The following is an 18,557-nucleotide window of genomic DNA, read 5'->3' as shown; positions in this document are numbered from 1 at the left end:
GCCCTTACTATTTTTTCCATTTGTCCCTACAGCTAGTATAAAATTATTTCCTTAGCTAAATTTCTTTAAACCCTTGTAGTTTTAAGCATTACAAAGCATACCATACTGATTCCTTAGTAAGACCTTTTCTGTGGAATTTACATAGACCAAGCAGTCTGGTTGTTTTTATAAGACAGTTAACTTATGTCATTATTTCTGCATCAGTCAGAAAAAAAATGAAACAAAGCAAACAAAACAAAACAAAACAAACTCAAAAAAAACCCCACAGCTAAACCAAAAGGTTCAACAGGTTTCATCAGTTGATGAACGAACCTAAGTCCTGTGTGAAGACTTAGCAATGGACTTCAGAAAGGCAAAGATGTGTAATGGTTCTGTATCTGCAGCAAGCTGATGTACTTAGTGCAGTACTGCTTTTGAAAAAAAACCCTCCTTTCTTGTGATATTTTGTCTTCCTGGGTTTATTTCTGTCACTAGATATGTTATAGCTGTTGATTTTCCATGCTAATGTTCTTATCTTTAATTTATCTATTTTTTTTCCCCTCAGGATATTGGCACGTGATGTGAAGAGTCTTCTTTTTACTGGGGATAATTATTGCTGCAAAAGCTGGTGCAAAAAGCATGTAGCTACTCTAGGTGTTTTTTGTACTGTGGTATTTCCTGGACTTTTTTCATATTTTCCTTTTTTTCCAGTAGTAGATCAGTTTTTTTTTTTTTTCTAGCCTTTCATCTTATTGTACTGATGTGCTTTAATTTTTTTGTGTAATTTTCTTGAGTTCTCAGAGGAAAAGGATGCTTTATATTTGTAAGAAGTATATTTCAGAAATTAATAGCAATGCCAAAAAGAAAATGCAAACTTTTGCACATAATCTCCACATAGTGCCTGTAAATCTCAGAAGAATTTGCATGTGCTAGCAGTTTTAACATTGCAGTGAGTGTAATAAGTATTCTGGAATACAATGAGCTTTAGTTATCACCAGTGCATCTCAGCCTGGCTGCAGTCTTTCCTGACTTTTTCTTGGTGAGAAAACACAGATAAGCTGTGGAGGCATAAGGAATGAGAAACTGGTGATAACTGTTTCATCAGGAATAACAAAACAGGTAGTTTTTGATGATGCCTTAGCTGCAGCTAACCATAGCAAAACCACTCCAGATAATATGGACTTTTTTAAAAATTGCAATTGCATCTGTGCTTTTTCATGATTTTGGGAGTCTTCTGGACTGAAAAAATAAAAATCACTGTGTACCACCACCACCATTATAATCACACAAGAGGAAAAAAAGGTGCATAAACCTTAGCAGAGATCAAAGAGAAATTAAAGTTGAAAGCTGGGCTATTTTGATTGTTTGTTTTTCCTTTTTTGCTGTTTCTGTTCCTTGTTTCTGTTCCTCACACTCCAAGAGAGAATGCAGTAGAACAGAATTTAATGCAGCAAGGAACAATGTCCTTTTCACCAAGTCTTCAAGATAACAGGCAAGAGCAGGCACCCTCTAGGACATCTGCTGCAGGCAGAGCTTTTGGGACCTAGGCATACCAAGTTCTTTCGTTTGTTTACCTCTGTCTTCATTACTTGCAAAACACCTTTTTGCACATCCTTACACATGTACTGCTTTGCTGTTAGCTTACAGAAGAAGGTCATACTAGGGGTCAGTATTTGCAATGATTCCATTACCTGATTCTAGTATGAAGTGTGGCAGACAGAGGTGGCCTTGAGGTGAAAGTTGGAGGATAATCAGAATTTTGACTGTACTCTGCAGTCTGTACTGAGAACCTGTGTCACACTAATAAAGTTTTAAAGAATGCACCATGATGTTTCTAACTTTTTTTATTTACTGCAGCTGTTACAGGAATAGTTGTTGGAAAATAAAAGCAAGAAATAATTTAAAAATACAGTGGCCTATTAAAACTGAAAATGTGTTTTAAAAAAACAAAATGCTTGTCAGAGGTGCTTCACGAAGCCCTCCGTAATCTGATTGTGAGCCAGCTACAGGTCCTTCTTCCTTGCCATTGGTTTTTCATGCTGTATAGCAGATTAGTGGGGCCAAACTGGGCCTCAGGCCCAGAACAGCTCAGTTGAGTGCACATTAAGAGTTTCCAGAAATAAAATGAAGTGATTATTTTGCTGAAGAAGTCCAGTTAGAATCTGGGACATAATATATACAAATGATGAATGGTCATTCTCTAGCGACTGAAGAAACCCTTATTTTAACAAAGTATGTGGAGCCTGCTCTGCACATCTGTAGCTGTTGCAATTCATGACTGATTCCTGACACCAATACCTGAAGGGAACCTACACCCAGGAGGGGAGTAAACTCTTCAAAAGGGCTGACAACAGCAGGACTAGGGGAAATGGATCGAAGTTGAAGGAGGGAAGATTTAGGTTGGATGTTAGGGGGAAGTTCTTTACAAGGAGAGTGGTTAGGCCCTGGAACGGGCTGCCCAGGGAGGTTGTGGATGCCCCGTCCTTGGACGTGTTCAAGGCCAGGTTGGACGGGGTCCTGGGCAACCTGATCTGAATGTGTGTGTTTGGTGGCCCTGCTAGGCAGGGGGGTTGGAACTGCATGATCCTTGAGGTCCCTTCCAACCCGGGTGATTCTGTGATTCTGCGACACAAGAATTTCAGTAGAGTGCTCCTAGCACGATGAGCAAGCCTTATTCATGACACACACATCTGGGTGTCTAAAATGTTTATTAGTGTGTCACCTCACACAACTCTATGAACAAAGACTATCAATGTACTTGGTGATTCTCCCTTTTCTCCCATAGAGAGAACTGCAACGTATCTGGATATATGCTTGCAAATTAATCAAACTGATGCTTCCCTGAGGTGGTTTTTGTTTGTTTGTTTGTTTGTTTGAGTTAATTAAAAAAGAAGGGGGGCAGGTGGGTGTTACAGGGAGGGCAAGCAGTATTACTTAACTTTCCCCAGAGTTAAGAAATTAAAGAAGGTTCTTGGAGCTGAAAATAAAGCAGATAAAGCAGAAAACAGCAATATTAATTCCTTCTTACAATAGAAAAAAAAAAAAAAAAAAATCCCAAAACAAAAAAAAGCACCCCACATATGGAAATGAAGTACTTTAACCAGAACTGTGTAATTTTTTTTTTTAATTATTATTACTGTAATCAACTTTTCAGCCATACCTGAAATACTGAGTCTCAGCTCCTTATAGTTGTTATGAATTGCTGCAAGTCATCCAGGCATCCCAGCCCAAAGTAAGGTACATTTTGGTGGAGCTCTATACCTGGCTGCTACATCAGCAGCAGTACACCTGTAAAGTACTGCAGTAGCTCAGTGAAGTTCCACTGGTGTTAGAAGCTAAGAACTGAACCTCAGCTGTTCATCAGAAAGTAAAACTTCATTTCATGAAAGTTCAAGTATTGAGCTGAAAAAATTCTCTAACTTTGGTACACATGGTGCACATCCTGTTCTGAATTGTTTCCCTCACTGAGTGATGAGGTACAAGATTCCTTATATATGAATGGATAGAGCAAGTGAAAGGAAACAGTATTTTATACAGGATCGAGACCAAACTTTTGGCCTTTCTAAAGACTTTCTGAACTCTAATTGTAGGTTTCCACTTTTGGAGCAGGTTTTATTCCTAGTAGACTGGAAAGTGAACAGAGCACACTTCTTTGCTTAAAAGCTTATGATTAGTTCCAGCTTGTGCATTTATCCATAGGTTTCAGTCTTTGTTAAGAGGTTTCTGTCTGTGTCAGCCAGTATTGAAATACAGACAGGTCAAAACAGCAGAGAAAATAAAAAGCTGTGGAATTACAGGCATGCTGGTCAGGAGCAAGAAATCAAGTGATCTTAGGCACCTATGACAATTAGGTTTTTTTGGTTTTTTTTTACTATTAGTATTTGAATTGAAGGGTTTTTGTAGGTAAGCAGAGAAAGGTCATTCACTACTATGTATTAAAAAATATATAATAAAAACACCTCCAAGATTTCAACTCATGTTCTCTTACCTATGCCTCTTTCATAATATTCATCAACTATCTGAGCAATTACCTTATAATCCTTATCATCATCTCAGAGCTAACAAATAAAGGTCATTACAAATGAGTATCTGTCCTTTTAACCACCAATGAGTATTTATAGCAGTAGTTGCATTTCAGTTAGTTGTCCAAGGGATCACTAAAAGCAAAATTTCCAGCTAAAACAAACTGTTTAATCATCTTAAACTCAGATTCACACAGATTCACACACACAAAATATGCATGCTCCTTTCCTTGACGTGACTTAAAAATACAAAAATATTTTCAGTCAGCAGCAGAAAGCTGAGAGCTTCCTCCAAAAGAAGTAATGCCTCAGGCTTAGCTTTCCCTCCAGCCCTGTATTTTCAGTGCCTTTCAATTATTTCTAACAAATACAAACAAGCCATCCTAATTTATGGCTGGTTCTTTTGCAGCCATGTTTTGATTTTCTCAAAATATCTGTCCATCCATTCTATGTTGTCCTCAATAGTTTCAATGGCTTGCTGGATACAACGAAGCTGTGCACTTTTTTCCTCCAGAGAACTGAAGAATTCTTTTACCTGTTAGTTAAAAAAAAAAAAAGTGAAAGAGTAGCAGATGAATGAAGAGGCAGCAGCATCTCCTACTTTCATAGCAAGAAATTTGTGGTGTTTGACCTGACAACCATCTGAGACAAAGAGTTATCTTAGAAGTTTCGTAACTGCTCTATTCCAAGAGCTGATGGAGATTACATTTAAAATTAATTATTTTAAAAAAATCCAGTTGCAAATAATGCAATGCTGTGTGGCAAGAATCTGTCCTTTGCTCATTCAACAAACCCTTATGGTCATTGAAGCTGTGGCACTTGCACCAAGGACAGCTATGTGTCAGCACAGACTTTCACCACAGAGAACGTTAAGTGTTGATGATAAAATATTCAAAGAAGATTTTTCTACATGGAGAGGTCCATGCCTCCTTCAATTTTCTACCAGGAAAAAAAAAAAACCCACAAAATCTAACCCTCAAGGGAGATGCAGCCGCACGTCTGAGCAGGGCACAGAAACATCCCCGCAGTCTGTGGCAGTGGCCAACACACTGCAGGCACATTCACTGAGTTCATTTGGATCTAAGAGGGCTGAGAACCAAGTACAAAACAATACGCTTCTCCTTGTTTTCTTTCATTTTGGATTTATTCTGGTCATACTACTTCTGCCTGTATTTTGCTCTGAATCAGGAAATCTTAAACTGGCAGCAGCAGAGACAGCTTCTGAAAAGAAAGTACCAGGGGTTCAATTTTGAGGTCCTTGTGGGAACATGAATCTGCACACTGACCAGTCTTGATTTTTTTTTTTCTTTGACGCTGACAAAGATGGTGGAATAAGTGAACAAAATGATTATCATTCATGACATATTTGCCCATCGCTCTGCTCAGTGAAAAACCTCCTTTTTTTTTTCCTTCAGTACTTCTCAGAGGGATGCTGTAAGCTCTTGAGCATACACATTTATGCTCTACATCCAATTCCTCTGCCTAAACAAAACCCATCCTTCTCCTTGCCACCAGCTTAATGCTCTGCCTTAAGCAATCCAACTCTATTGCTGTAATCTTTTCCAAGGAAAATACTGGATATTACTTTGACAATTCATAACTAGTCATGCTTTTAAGATGTTAAAACTTAATCCAAACATTTATTCCAGTGACCGGCTTACCTGTGCAAGTTGTGGCCTTGTTGAGTACAGATTTGTCACTCCAGTGACAATGTGTGCTATGGATGATGAACCGAGTTCAAATCTAGCAAAAAGAATAACCTACACTCAGAAAGTGTGTTATTAGTTTGTAGGAAATAGTGTTTTAATATATGCTTGGGTGCAGACAGGAGTGAAACAACTTCTGTTCCTTACTTTTCAATGAGTTTCTCCCAGTTTTCCCTTAAGAAGGTCCAAGCAAGATGATAGCCAGATGGATTTCTGGCAACAGACACAATAATGTGTGGGAAATCCTGAGTTTTTATGATGTCACCACGCAGACCTTCCTCCATTAGCCTAAGAATTAGTAACAGAAATTGAAGTTGTTTAGACCAGTAGATAATAATGACAAATGATTACTCCCCTTAATATTTTCTACTGTTGTAAAAAGTTCAAATTCCTAAAGGTCCTGACACATAATTTCGTTGTGGTGACTTTGAACTTTTTATGGTGTATATCCACCTTCTCCATTAATATTACTTTCACAAGTACAGTTACTTGACAGACCAGCATCAAGCTTTAGTGTTTGAACACCTGAAAACTTCAGTAGGGCTCAGCTCTCAAAAGCAGGGAAAAATCAGGTTTTTGTAAGAAACATACAGCATATCTAGCTACAACCAAAGTAATTATGGAGGTAAAAAAGTGTCTTTCAAGCAAAGGAAAGGTATCAGAACAGCTCTGCATTTTAACCCAATTCGCTACTGCAGATTTACTACTGGCACTAAAACCACGAAAGGAAGTGCTGCAGCCTCTTACTGTATTAACTCCATAAAACATCAGAAATCCTGAAATTAACAGCTGTGAAACAAGATGGAGCAACTCCAGTTCCTGTTTCAGAACTGGTGCATCTTCCCTCTAACGCACTTTTTGTGTAACACACCACTCACCACTGAAGTTTGTCCTTATTCCTGGTGAGGCTGAGAGCTGATGCAATTTTATCTTTGTCTACACTGAAGGAGTGGTGCTGGTATTTACTAAGGAGGAAATCCCAACCTTCAGATGTCTGTGCTCCAACAGTATATACTGCTGTCTTCACATCTGCTGGCAGCCTATAGAAAATTGAAGATCAAGTTACATTCCATGTCACATCTAGGAATGTATGTAGGAATACAGCCGTGTCACGCTTCAGCTGGTGCAACAGACAATTTGTTAAGAAATATTGGTCCTCCATGGGTATTAGAAAGCAACGCCTGTTGCTGAAAAACACAGGCTGTATGATGGTGCTGTTACTGCCCTGGAAGTGATTTCCTGAATTGCTGGACTCATTCCTTTTATTTTGTTTTTCTTCCTTATTTTGAATATTCTTTTCATAGCTGTTTGGTATTTAGTCAGATACCAATGTGGTCATTTTTGGCCTGCCCAGAACAATCTCTCAGAGATGTTTTCGAGGGTGTTTTAGAGAGTTCTTATGTCATGATGAAAAATATGAATTAGGCCAAGTTCATGAACAGAAGCTACCTACTCTTACACATGTAAAAGAGGGAATACATTCACACATAATTTTCACTTTTCGGAACATTTCTAACAAAAAAAGTTGTGAAGTACCACATGACGTCTGTGATGATTTGGGTATAAGATATTCAACAAAGTGTCGAAGAAGTGGAAGCTAAAACTTGAAAAATGAAACTAAACTCAGCTTCGGACTGCAGAAAAGATTGCAGTAGAACTCATAAATTAACGCTGCTATAATTAAACAGAAATCAAAAAGGCAGCCCTAGAAAAGGGAATAGTATTTACAAAACAGACCTTAAGGTTCCATTGGATTTCTGCCATTTTGAAAAATACTCTTCTGCTTTGTCCACACAGGGCTGGTACCTGCGCACACATGCAAACACCAGCAGGGACTGCCGAAGCATTCTCTCAGACACTGAGCCTTCATCACTCCAAAGCTGCTTGTCAATTAGGTCCTTAAATAGATTGACTATATAGTCCTAAAATAAGGCAATAACAAATATTTATGCAAAGCACGCTTTGCAAGGTACAAGCAGAGTTACTGAGTTGTAGACACTTAACATATTACCTTTAGCTGCTTTTCTGTGCCATCCGTATCTCTCCGCTCCATGAGCTTGTATATAGGAACCAGCTCATTCATACCTTGGAGTATGGGCATGATCTGTGTTTCCCGTTTCATGTATAAAGTTAAATCAAAAGCTTTAGAAATCGACAGTTTTTTTATTCTAAGGAGAAGAAAGGAGACGATAAAACAATTTACAATTAAGCTCATAAGACAAGCTTAAAAGCAGAATCACTCTCCTAGTCCACTACCTTACATTTGTATACTTGCACTACATCTGCATTGAAAATGAAATGTTTTTGCCCCCCTTTAAAATCTATTCATTTTCTCCTCTGTGAAACTTCATGCTGAGAATGTAACTTCTGATTCTCTTCTGGTCTAAAAAAACTCCATTTGAATTAGAGAATAAGAAATCTGTGCCCTACTTAATTGCCTTCTTGCTCCTCAGCTGGACCAGGGAAATTGTAATTTAATTTCCATGCTTTCCTTTCTTAGACTTGAGAAAGGACAGCTACCTGTGGTGCAGGAGATACAGAGATTTGACAGTCCTAGTGAACATCAGTACTTCCATATAAATGTTCTCCCCAGCACTAGCTCACCTGCAAAAACTTCACTGAGAGATTTAAAAGGTTGTGTGAAGATGTGCTGACAGCACCTCGTGTCCTCAAAGAACACTTTAATCCAGGTTTTGAATATTCAACCTACCTTCCTCAGAAGCTAAAATTGTAGCAGAGATTGGTAGGACTATGAGCAAAACATTGAAAGAAAACAGAGTTTTGATAAAAACAGATACGTTCCATTTTGATTGCAGACCTTAGCACAATGTTAGCAATGGACAAAATTCATTCTACTACTGCAGTCTCTGCCAGATCCATGACTGAATACATTTTCACCTCACCAAATGTGTGCCATGTTTGCATTCTCAATGTCTTCAGTGCTTAAGAGGGTAATAGTTAAAGGCAACCTAAGAAGACCTGGTGTGATATCATAGTAGAAAGAGTTACAGTGTCTGAAAAAAAAAAAAACCCTCAGCTTGCAGAGAGCTCAAGGGCTCCATTTCAAGGAGTTTTAAGTCTCATAATTTTGTCTGACAGACCTCACTACTACAATGAACAGGCCATTGTTAGGGATGGCACACATGTATATGTGCTGCTTCCCTGTGAAAAATGAACTCTGAAGTAACAACACAGCAAATACTGTATTTCACAGAGAACTCAGTTGCAAACCTGCCTTCTCAAAAACAAGACTCAAACAGTAAGCTACATGCTGTTGCAAACACATGAGGGACTGTTTGGAGCATGAGAATTACTATGTCCTCTGGTCTGTATTTTGTCGCGGACAGAACATCTTACCTCACAAGCTGGAATATATTGTTAATAAGACTTGCTCTGTCATTGCTGCTAATTATTGTATGATTCTGTCTTAAAAGGTTGATCAGACGATCCCATCCGTCATCTTCATAGTGCACAATGTAATAACCATTCATGTCCACATTGAATTTAAGCCATTCAACTTCTTCTGGAAGGATAATGACATCTGCAAACATGAAAATAACTCCTTTTTGTTAGTTATTCAAATACAGTCTAGGGTTAGACCCACAATTTGTTTCATTTCAGAGATTTAAACAGAATTCCAACGTGGCTGAATACAGTGAGAGACTATTATAGTGATGTTATTCAGATAACAAAAAAAAAGCTTATTTTGTTGTCAATTCTGAAAAAAAACCAAACCAAAACGAAAAAAAAAAAAAAAAAAAAAAAACAACAGCAAAGCTAAAAAGCTTTTGAACTTTGAACAAGTTAATTAGATTAGTCAAAGAAATTACCTGTTTTGGTTCTCATCAAAAATCTTTGAACAGTGTGAGATTTGCTGGTAATGTAGGTTAGTGGAATGTGCCACAAGTACCTATTGCAAAACAGAAGTGCTTTGTTTAATGAAAAAGCTTTGTAAAACCTTCTCCAACTTAGCTCAGCCTAACAGCTGAGCAGTATCTTCTACCTGCCAGATGACAGCCATGAGCTGCACTCACTTCTGTTCATTTCAGTACAGACCCACATGCATCTAGCTAATTTTAATTCTGTTTGCTTGGAAGATTAACAGTGAAGCTGCAACAGTAAGAACTTCCAAGCCTAGTTCCAGTAGCACGTTTGCAGTGCAGGTTTACTCAGCTCACCAAGGTGCCCAGCCCCTGCAGCTCTGAAGCATCTGTTACTCCAACCAGGTACTCAGAGTCTCACCAACTGTACCTACTGCAGCAGTGGTGCTGGTACTGAGCTGCACAAAGACACTCAACTAGTTCGCTCAGGCAGCATTCCTTAAGAAACAAGAGTAAAAGCTCTTACTGTTTAGCTGTGTTTGCGACAGGTGAGTACTGTAGTCTGTGCCCTGAGATTTACCCATTTTCTTTACCCATTTTCTGTGGGTGAGAGAGTATGTACTCCTATCTTGTAGTGCTCCTGCTGCAGATGGACATTCTTTCCTCTCACGGTGACAGTTACCAGGGGAAAACCTTTTTGCAGTGTCCAAGTGTCCATCATTGCCTTCACATCTAGAGTCTCTTTGGTCCAGTGCTGCTGAGTGAGAGAAAAAGACATGTAAGAAGAGGAGGAAGAGAGATGGAGTACAGTGACAATGAAATAGACTTAAGTAGGAAAGCACTGAATAAAAGCTGCTGCAAATTTGTAAGCTCTGCATAGAAAAGTTTAGGATGGAACATGGGATATCAATACATCTCTGGCTGATCTTCATTGGGACACTTTTACATAATTACCAACTAGTAGTGCAGTTTTCCAGTCAGCACTGGGCACAGAAGTAGGATTTATGTCCAGGTACCAATCCTACAGCACAGGATAGTAACATGAGGACATATGAGTGTTACATGTCAAACTTCCAAATACTACTGAGTAAAATACTAGATGCTTACTGCATTTGAAGATGACTGTTGATTTCTTCTGCAAAAGCCATCACCCTGTAGTTCACTTTTTTCAGTATCTACTGTGGGACACATCTGTAAAACAGTTTCAGTCACCCGTTGATGTAATAGCTTTAAGTGGTGTTTGCAGTTTTCTTTAGCGTACAAGAGAAAGAAATTGCTGGTGAAAAGCTATGAAATTTGATTTAGAAAAAAAAAAAAAAAAGAGAATAAAAGAAATACTTGCATTTGTCAAACTGTCCCACAAATCTTCATTCTTAGTATTCTGGTAACTGTATTTCTGTAGGTACTGCACAATTCCAGCCTTAAACACATCTGCAGTCAGGAAGTCCCTCAACATATTTAATATACATGATCCCTGATATAAAAAAGAGTGACAAACTGTTTATAGCACCACTCCTTAGACAGCAAAACGCTTGTTTTCGTAATTTTTCAGCATGCTACTCATCCAAATAGCACTATGGCTTTACTTGTCTCTGATCAAAAAACAACTGAGCTTTATATATCTTTAAGTCATAATTCTTAAAAATATAGTGGCTTGAGTAAACTGTTATTATTTTTTTAATTGCTATATAGAACGGGCACCATATAATCCTACACTGAAAAATGCTGCTTGACTTAAGCATCTGAAATAATGGTTTAATGGTTTAAATTGATACAGAACAGAGAAGAGGGAGTAAAACCTTCTCTTTTTAGACAGAAAAGGAAAACCACCATTTGAACTTCATTCATGTGCTTTGGACAAGGAATTAGGCAAGTTCATAAAAATGTGTACTGATACCTCAGGAATGCCCGGTACAAAGGACTGGGATCAGTACATTACAGCCGTAGTGTACCTTCAGTACAATTGAAAATAGAAGCAGTTAGTTACTTATTTTACCTTCTCATATGAAACTTCATCAAACATTTCTAATATTTGAGCTGGATCCTCCACAGGAGTAGACACAGGATGGGATGAATTTAACGCATCCACTTCCATGGCATCAAAGCATCTTCTTAAGAAATAATCTTCCTAATGGGAGGCAGAACTGATTATTGGTACTACATTTTGCTCATTGACTACTGAGTTCCCGTTGTTTCACATTACAATCCATGCCTCATCATCTTTACATCACACAAGGAAAGCAACGTACATCTTTCTTTTTATTGCAGACCATTAGAAAAAAACACTGACATTAACATAAGAGATGCAAATTTCTTCTACCACTCTGAACAAACTTAGACAGACCAGTTAGTGAGAGCTGAAAATAACTCCACAAAAGCACACTCCAACATCTTTTTGATGACAAAAAGAACGGTCAGTAACCATTAAACAAAGGAAAAAGAAAACACAAGAAGAACAACAAAACAAACAAAAAAAATGCAATGGTGAATTTCTTCATCGTCATTCCACTGTAATTTTATAGCAAAATCCTGCACAGATCTTCCCAGTGCATCTCACTTTGGTGGGGCTATGCAAAATTGCAGAATTACTTATATAACTTACACTAATTATTACTTAGGATTTAAGTCTGACTGTATGTGGCTAAGAGAAAGACAAAATCACTTCTTTACACTTTTGAAAATATAAATAACTTAAAAAAAAAAAAAAAAGAGTGCACTTTCATTACAATCATTAACTTCCATCATCAGTTTCTGAAAATAATTACACACTACACAATCAACATTCCCACCCTTCAGAGTTAAGATCAGACAATTCCTTCAAAATGAAATAAAGAAGTGTTTCACAGCACAAAACTGCATGGTCTTTACCATACAAATTAGTGGTCTTAGAAGGCAGATCTAAAATAAAAATGCAGGAAATACCACTTACAACTCTCAGTTCTGGATGGGTAACGTTTACTGACAGGAGCTCCATAAACTTTGCAAACCCTTCATTTAACCACAGGTCATTCCACCACTCCATGGTAACTAGGTTGCCAAACCACTGAAACAACAAAAACACCAAACTCCTGAAATTAAGTACCCAGTTTGTCACAAAAGCTACTGCTGACCTGCATGAAACTGAATTTATATTATTTTAAGGATCCTTAAAGGTCCTTAAAAACTGACTTTTTAAGGATCTTTTTAGTAATATAGCTAGCTTTGGGCTCTTTCATTTGTTGTTTTCATGGTAAAACTCTAAAGCACTGGTTTCCACTTCCATTCCTTGAAACCTTGTAAATTAAACAGGTTTGTTAGGGGAGCCACATATAAATATTTTCCTAACCTTTATGTATCTATATCCAGGCCCCACAGCTAATTGCAACGGTTGACAGTGGTGCAAAGGCCCCACTGAACTACCAAACTTACCAGAATAAATACATCTACAGCCTTCCATGTCTGTGCAGCCTGACTAGACTCCTTTACTGGAAATAGTCCTCACTGCTCAGAGGAGAAAACCCTAAGGCTGGAGCAGCTATTTTCAGTTTGTAGTCCCAACATCCCCTCATCCACACAGAATCCACCAACCTTGACCACTTTGTGGGCCCATTCTGATACTTTATTGTTATTCCTAAATCTCACCTGGTGAGCCAGCTCATGGGCTACTGTCATAGTAATCCAAAGCCTAGAGGATGCTGAGGACTTTTCAGGATCATACAGCAACGCAGATTCCCGGTATGTGGTCAACCCCCAGTTTTCCATAGCACCAGACTGAAAATCAGGAATAGCTGCTAAATCTAGAAAACAAAACAAAACATTAAAATACTGCTAGGATTATTTTACCCAGCAAGAACCCAGCTACCTGTTCATCCCACTTCACCACAGCACCCGCGCAGGCACACATTCACATATATCACACATACTTTTAAGGGGTTCCTCAAATGCAATAGCAAAAACATACTTCAAAGAAGTTCTATACAGAATACAAGGATTTTCAGTTCACAATGCAGCGTTTAAAACTACTCTTAAGCAAGATGACGAAGAAAGCACAAAAGCATAAAAGCTTGTGAGCCAGTCAGCCCAGTCTTACATGAATTACTAATTCTAGACTATTTTTCTCTCTGTTCTTAAAAATATTATCATGATCAAATAGATTATTTAACGCTTACCTTGTTTTGGTAAGGGGTAGGGAACGCTGAAGTAGTCCTCATAAAAGTCCAGAAGTTTTACTGCTGCATCCAATGCATAATGAGCCTGGTTGATCTTTTCTGGTACTGTGTATACAGAAATCTACAGCACACAAGCAAGCAGGATTTCGATACCACCGTCAAAACCTTATGTCATTTGTTCTTTAACACTGCTATTAGAATGACCATAAAAAGTGACTCTAGAGCACAGAGTGCTCATAGAGCACCGTTCTTATGCAACAGTGGTTTTTAACAATCCAGAAAAAATATGATAAAAACTAAAAATACAAATTCTAACTTACTTCTGCAGCCAGTACACTCCTACAAAAACTTCTACAATTTCCATCCCTATCATGCTGTAGTTGTTCAAGCTACACAGATATATTTTTCTCTTGATTTTCTAAGAAAACAGTATTTCATTTCCTTTTTCTCTTACATGTGACAATGTTACACACAGTGTATATGTATAAAAAGCAAGAATATTACTAAAAGGTTTTGACCCAATAATACTTGCAAACTAATCATCCAATCATCTAATTACAAACCCTTCTTCATTCTGTCTTTTAATTCATGAAAAACTTCAGGACATTTAAATGCAATGACTTAACTGAAAAGTAAACTGTACGTTTCCATACAGATCTTCTTACAAAGCTCTTAGAAACTGAGAAAGATCTACCTTAACTCCATGATTGGTTACTTTGCTGATGGACTTAAAATCCGAAACGATAAAGGCCACAAGGTAAGTGCTCATCTTGACACTGGTATCAAAATGGTCCTCAACAAGCCATGAAGCTATATTCACGGACTTCACCTAAAAAAAAGCAAGCACAGCTCATCATTCATTGCTAGTATGCATGAGGACTCTGAGATCATAAATTGCTGTGGGGTTTTTTTTCAGTTTTATTGAGACCACTTTGAAGATACATTGGAAAGAATCAATTCCCATGGCTATCCTCCCCACACAAAGAAAACATAACATACAAGTAATTTCACTCATAAGAAGTGAAACTTACAAGTTATTTCAACATTGCTAAAACTAGATAAAGAAAAATACTGGTTGCTGCTTCAATTTTCTTCAGTGTGTGGCAGCACATCAACCAAATTAAATTGTCTAAATCTAAACATCAATTATTATTCATGAGAGAAATAAACTTCAGACAATGATCAGCTGTCTCAGTATCTAATTGACAACAAGATGGGTCACCTGTTGGAGTTATCCATTTTTGCTTTTGGTTACATACAAGCCTAGCTAAATAACTTAGACTCACCAAATAATGAAAAAAAAATAAAAAAATCACTATTCTATCCATTTCTCTATGTAAGAACTGCTTTTTTAAAACCAATTTTCAAAATATTTCCTTTTTAAAGAGCTACTTTGTGTGTATGGGGAGGTAATATTCCTTCCTCACAAACCAGGAACTGGTAATACAGAAGAACTCACAAAGAATCTCTCATGCAGAAATTAAGATCAGATGTGTAAAATGTAACTTACCCTATTTTATGCAGACATATTTGTAACTCCAAGCAACATTTGGAGTCATTATGCAAATGCAGGGTACTGCATTTTCATTGAGATATTTCTGAAGGCCAAACTATCTCTTTTTTACATGAAAGGTCTTTTCAGCAGGTAATTAAGGTAATACACAGGGATCGTGTCATGTTGTATTCAGACATATTTTGTTATTAATCTTCAAAATCTATGACAATGATGGAAAGCATTTGGTGAATAAAATACAGGTTATGAAAGCCACATCATGTTGAACATTCTCAAACCACTGCTAAGAAGCAGGAACCCACTGGATGCATAATTTTCTGCATTCCTTTTTAATCTTGTGTCAAAACTACTAGCAATAGCCCACTGTCATAAAAGAAAGGAGGTAATGTTTAGGCCAAGCATTCCCATGCTTGGAAGTTCTCATTTTACTTTCTTGTTTTAATGACCACCAAGCAATTGCACAATGTTAAATGTATCCACCTACCAGTGGCATATTGGACAATGCAAGGTGATTTGGTTCCCTCCTAATCTTAACTGAAAACCTGGCTTTGAAGGCTGGTTCATCGAAACACGGGAAGGCCATTCTTGCAGATGTTGGCTCAAAATGAGTTGATGCAAGCACTCTAAGTAAAAAAAAAAGAAAGGAGCTGTAGTCCACACATCTTCACATCCACAGGGTTCATCACCTGTCTAAAAACTGAGTAATTTCATATTAAGGAAACAGCTACATGTACTATTACGATATTTTGCACTTTAAATCAAGAATTGCTGTTTCTGAAGCTGTAGAGGGGAACTGAGGTGAGCAGATGAAGTTTATTAAAAATCACCTTGGAAAGGACTGCAGAATAAGAGAAAAATTGCTATGAGCCCAACAAGTCGTCAGCCTTTTCCTCTCGCCATGCCCAAGGGGAATCAATGCATACGTTGGTGGATCAAGGTCTGCTAAAGCCACAGTCAAAACCTTACAGATTAGGAGTAAATCCTTTACTCAGAGGGCAGTGAGGCCCTGGCACAGCTGCCCAGAGAAACTGTGGTGCCCCATCCCTGCAGGCGCTCAAGGCCAGGTTGGATGGGGCCCTGAGCAGCTGAGCTGGTGGGGGGCAGCCCTGCCCACGGCACACGTTGGGGCTGGGTGGGCTTTCAGGGCTCTTCTGACCCAAACCTTTCTATTGTTATACAACTCTATGAACCCCATCGCTATCTGAAAAAAAGGCAGTCCCTTCCCATTGCACAATTTTGTTAGATTTTATTTCTCAATTGCAATAGAAACCTCAAGAATGGTTTCCGGAAAGGAAAAAAAAAAAAACAAAATCCTAAAGCAGGCAATAACAAATTCTAAAGCCAGAGAAAAATCAAAGAAAACATATTTAGTGCTTTTAAAAGAAAAACAACAACAACAACAAAAACAACCAGCAAATACCTGAGTTCTCCTTCCTGAGTTCTGTAGGTGCTTTTATAGAAGCCGTGGAAGGAGTCGGAGAGGTTCGCTGAGTACTGGATGCGGAGGGTGTAGTTGTGCCCGGCGCACAGCGGCTCGGTGGCCAGCAGCGCCAGCTGCTCGCGGGGCGGATGCCGCAGCAGCCTCACGTCACGCACCGTGCAGGTGCTCCCAGCCCCCGCCTCGATGGCAGCCCTGGTGACGCGCAGGCGTTTGCCGTGCAGGACGACCGCCTTCGTCGGCTGCGCGACCGCGACGTCGATGTCCACGGTGCCGGTGAAAGTGAGCGTGGTGAGGTTGGGATGGATGAGGAGGTGGTAGTGCAGCGGGACGACGCTCCTGGGCAGCCTCACCTCGTCCCAGGGAAACTGCGCGCCGCCGCCCTGGGCATCGCCGGCACACCACGCCACGCTCGCCAGTCCCAGCACCACCACCTCCCAGCGCGGCGCTGCCATGGCGGACCGGCTGCCGGTGGCGACCACCCGCACGAGGAAAGAAAGCTCCAAATCGCCGCCGTTCGGACGCGTGCAGCTCCGAGGCGGTACCTGCGGCCTGCGGGCCCCGCGCGGCGCTACCTTCGCTTTCGCTTTCGCTTCCTGGCTGTGCGCCCATCGCGCCGCGGGGGGCGGGGGGAGCGCAGCGCGGCCAGGCCGTGTCAGCTCAGCGGTGCCGTCCCCCGGCGGCGGCACGGTTGGTGGGGCTCCGGCTGCTGGAACCTGATAGGCCTTGCTTTGCTGTGCAGTAGCTCCGTGATTAAAACAAGGCGTTTGCTGCCAAAGAGTACTGCTGTAAGTTGAGTGAGCGCTGTCATACATTTCAGCTGTTGCCGCGGAGCAGAATTGCTCCAAAAATCACAGAACGGCTGAGGTTGGCAGGACTGCTGGGTCAAGCTGTTCTAAGCTCAGCTCCGGCAGGGACACCCGGAGCAGGGTGCTCGGCACCACGCGGCTTCTGAACAGCTCTGAGGAAATCTCTGAGGCAATCATAGAACAGTGGTTTGGGTTGCAAGAGCCCTGAAAGTCCATCCAGCCCCAACCCATGCCGTGGGCAGGGCTGCCCCCCACCAGCTCAACTGCCCGGGTCCCATCCAACCTGGCCCTGAACTCCTCCAGGGACTGTGCACCACAGTTTCCCTGGGCAGCTGTGCCAGGGCCTCACCACCCTCTGAGTAAAAAATTTCCACCTAACATTTGTCTCGCTCCAAATTTATAGGAGGGAGAGGAGATTCTTTTATTATCTATATACCTGGCGTGAGATTTAGAAACAACAGTTCAAATGTTCGTCCGATCAGTTTATTACAAATCTTAATTAGGAAAATAGGAAAGGGGAGGACAGACGCTATTATGAATTAGGGTAATGGGGAATGGAAGGAGGGCAATAGAAAAGATAGGAAAGAAGAAGCAAGGAGTCTTTATAAGAAGCAAGAAGGAGATAGTCACCACCATGGATCCAGCGTGGCTCGTAGTCTTTGATCTTCAGTAGTGGTGAGTCGTTGGGCAGAGTTGTTCTGTTGACGAAGATAATGACAACGGTTACCATGGCGATTATGGCCCCTTTTCAGTGCTTTCAAAGTGGTCGAGTCAGCTGTCTTTGGAGTGACAGCTCAAATCCAAAGTGGTTGAGTCAGCTCTCTTGGAGTGGCAGCTTCTGGCTCTGGGATCTCAACATGAAACTCCTTTGTTCCTATTTTCCTGGCCTTCCCAGCAGATAAGAGGGAGCAGGGAGGTGCCAACTTGTATCTTGCCTTCACAGGATACAGTGGCATCACCCCCCGTCTCCCATAGCAAACAGGAGTTATTTGGTCATTGGCTAGGTCTTCCACCAGTAAACAGTCCTGACCACTTCTTCCGAAGGCAAACAGCTCCAAAGATGTAAAATTGTCCACACAGTGATGTTGATTGCCACATGACAACACCCATCATTCATCTTC

The 18,557-nt window shown here is 40.0% G+C and overlaps 2 protein-coding genes across 11 annotated transcripts in view; one reads left to right on the top strand and one right to left on the bottom strand.

The window, feature by feature from the left end:
- CAST (calpastatin) overlaps window positions 1-1,802 on the top strand; it is a 59,246-nt gene extending 57,444 nt beyond the window's left edge. For all 9 annotated transcript variants that reach the window (XM_042822855.1, XM_042822860.1, XM_042822858.1 and 6 more), the window contains one exon: window positions 545-1,802. The gene's annotated coding sequence lies outside the window, so the exon portion shown is untranslated. The remainder of the gene's footprint in view (window positions 1-544) is intronic.
- A 1,029-nt stretch (window positions 1,803-2,831) lies between these two features.
- ERAP1 (endoplasmic reticulum aminopeptidase 1) lies at window positions 2,832-17,163 on the bottom strand. Of its 2 annotated transcripts, none has more exons than XM_042823005.1 (18): window positions 16,610-17,163; window positions 15,674-15,812; window positions 14,371-14,505; window positions 13,677-13,797; window positions 13,150-13,304; window positions 12,458-12,571; window positions 11,525-11,656; window positions 10,871-11,002; window positions 10,636-10,719; window positions 10,122-10,285; window positions 9,538-9,617; window positions 9,065-9,248; window positions 7,719-7,875; window positions 7,445-7,629; window positions 6,586-6,747; window positions 5,855-5,995; window positions 5,663-5,744; window positions 2,832-4,536 (listed from the first exon to the last, which is right to left on the bottom strand). In XM_042823005.1, exons 1-18 carry the CDS (start codon window positions 17,080-17,082, stop codon window positions 4,390-4,392), a joined length of 2,787 nt encoding a protein of 928 aa, XP_042678939.1. In that variant the 5' UTR covers window positions 17,083-17,163; the 3' UTR covers window positions 2,832-4,389. The 2 variants fall into 2 exon arrangements, with proteins under 2 accessions (XP_042678939.1, XP_042678940.1); XM_042823006.1 differs by having other exon boundaries at window positions 10,122-10,282; window positions 16,610-17,097.
- Between the last annotated feature and the right edge of the window lie 1,394 nt (window positions 17,164-18,557).

The sequence above is a fragment of the Centrocercus urophasianus genome, unplaced genomic scaffold (assembly GCF_019232065.1).
Source record: "Centrocercus urophasianus isolate 14NV4802_14NV808 unplaced genomic scaffold, USGS_Curo_1.0 seq_21, whole genome shotgun sequence".
In the NCBI taxonomy this organism is placed as follows: Eukaryota; Metazoa; Chordata; class Aves; order Galliformes; family Phasianidae; genus Centrocercus; species Centrocercus urophasianus.
Note: the sequence above shows the minus strand (reverse complement) of the source record. Positions and strands in the feature narration are given on the sequence as shown.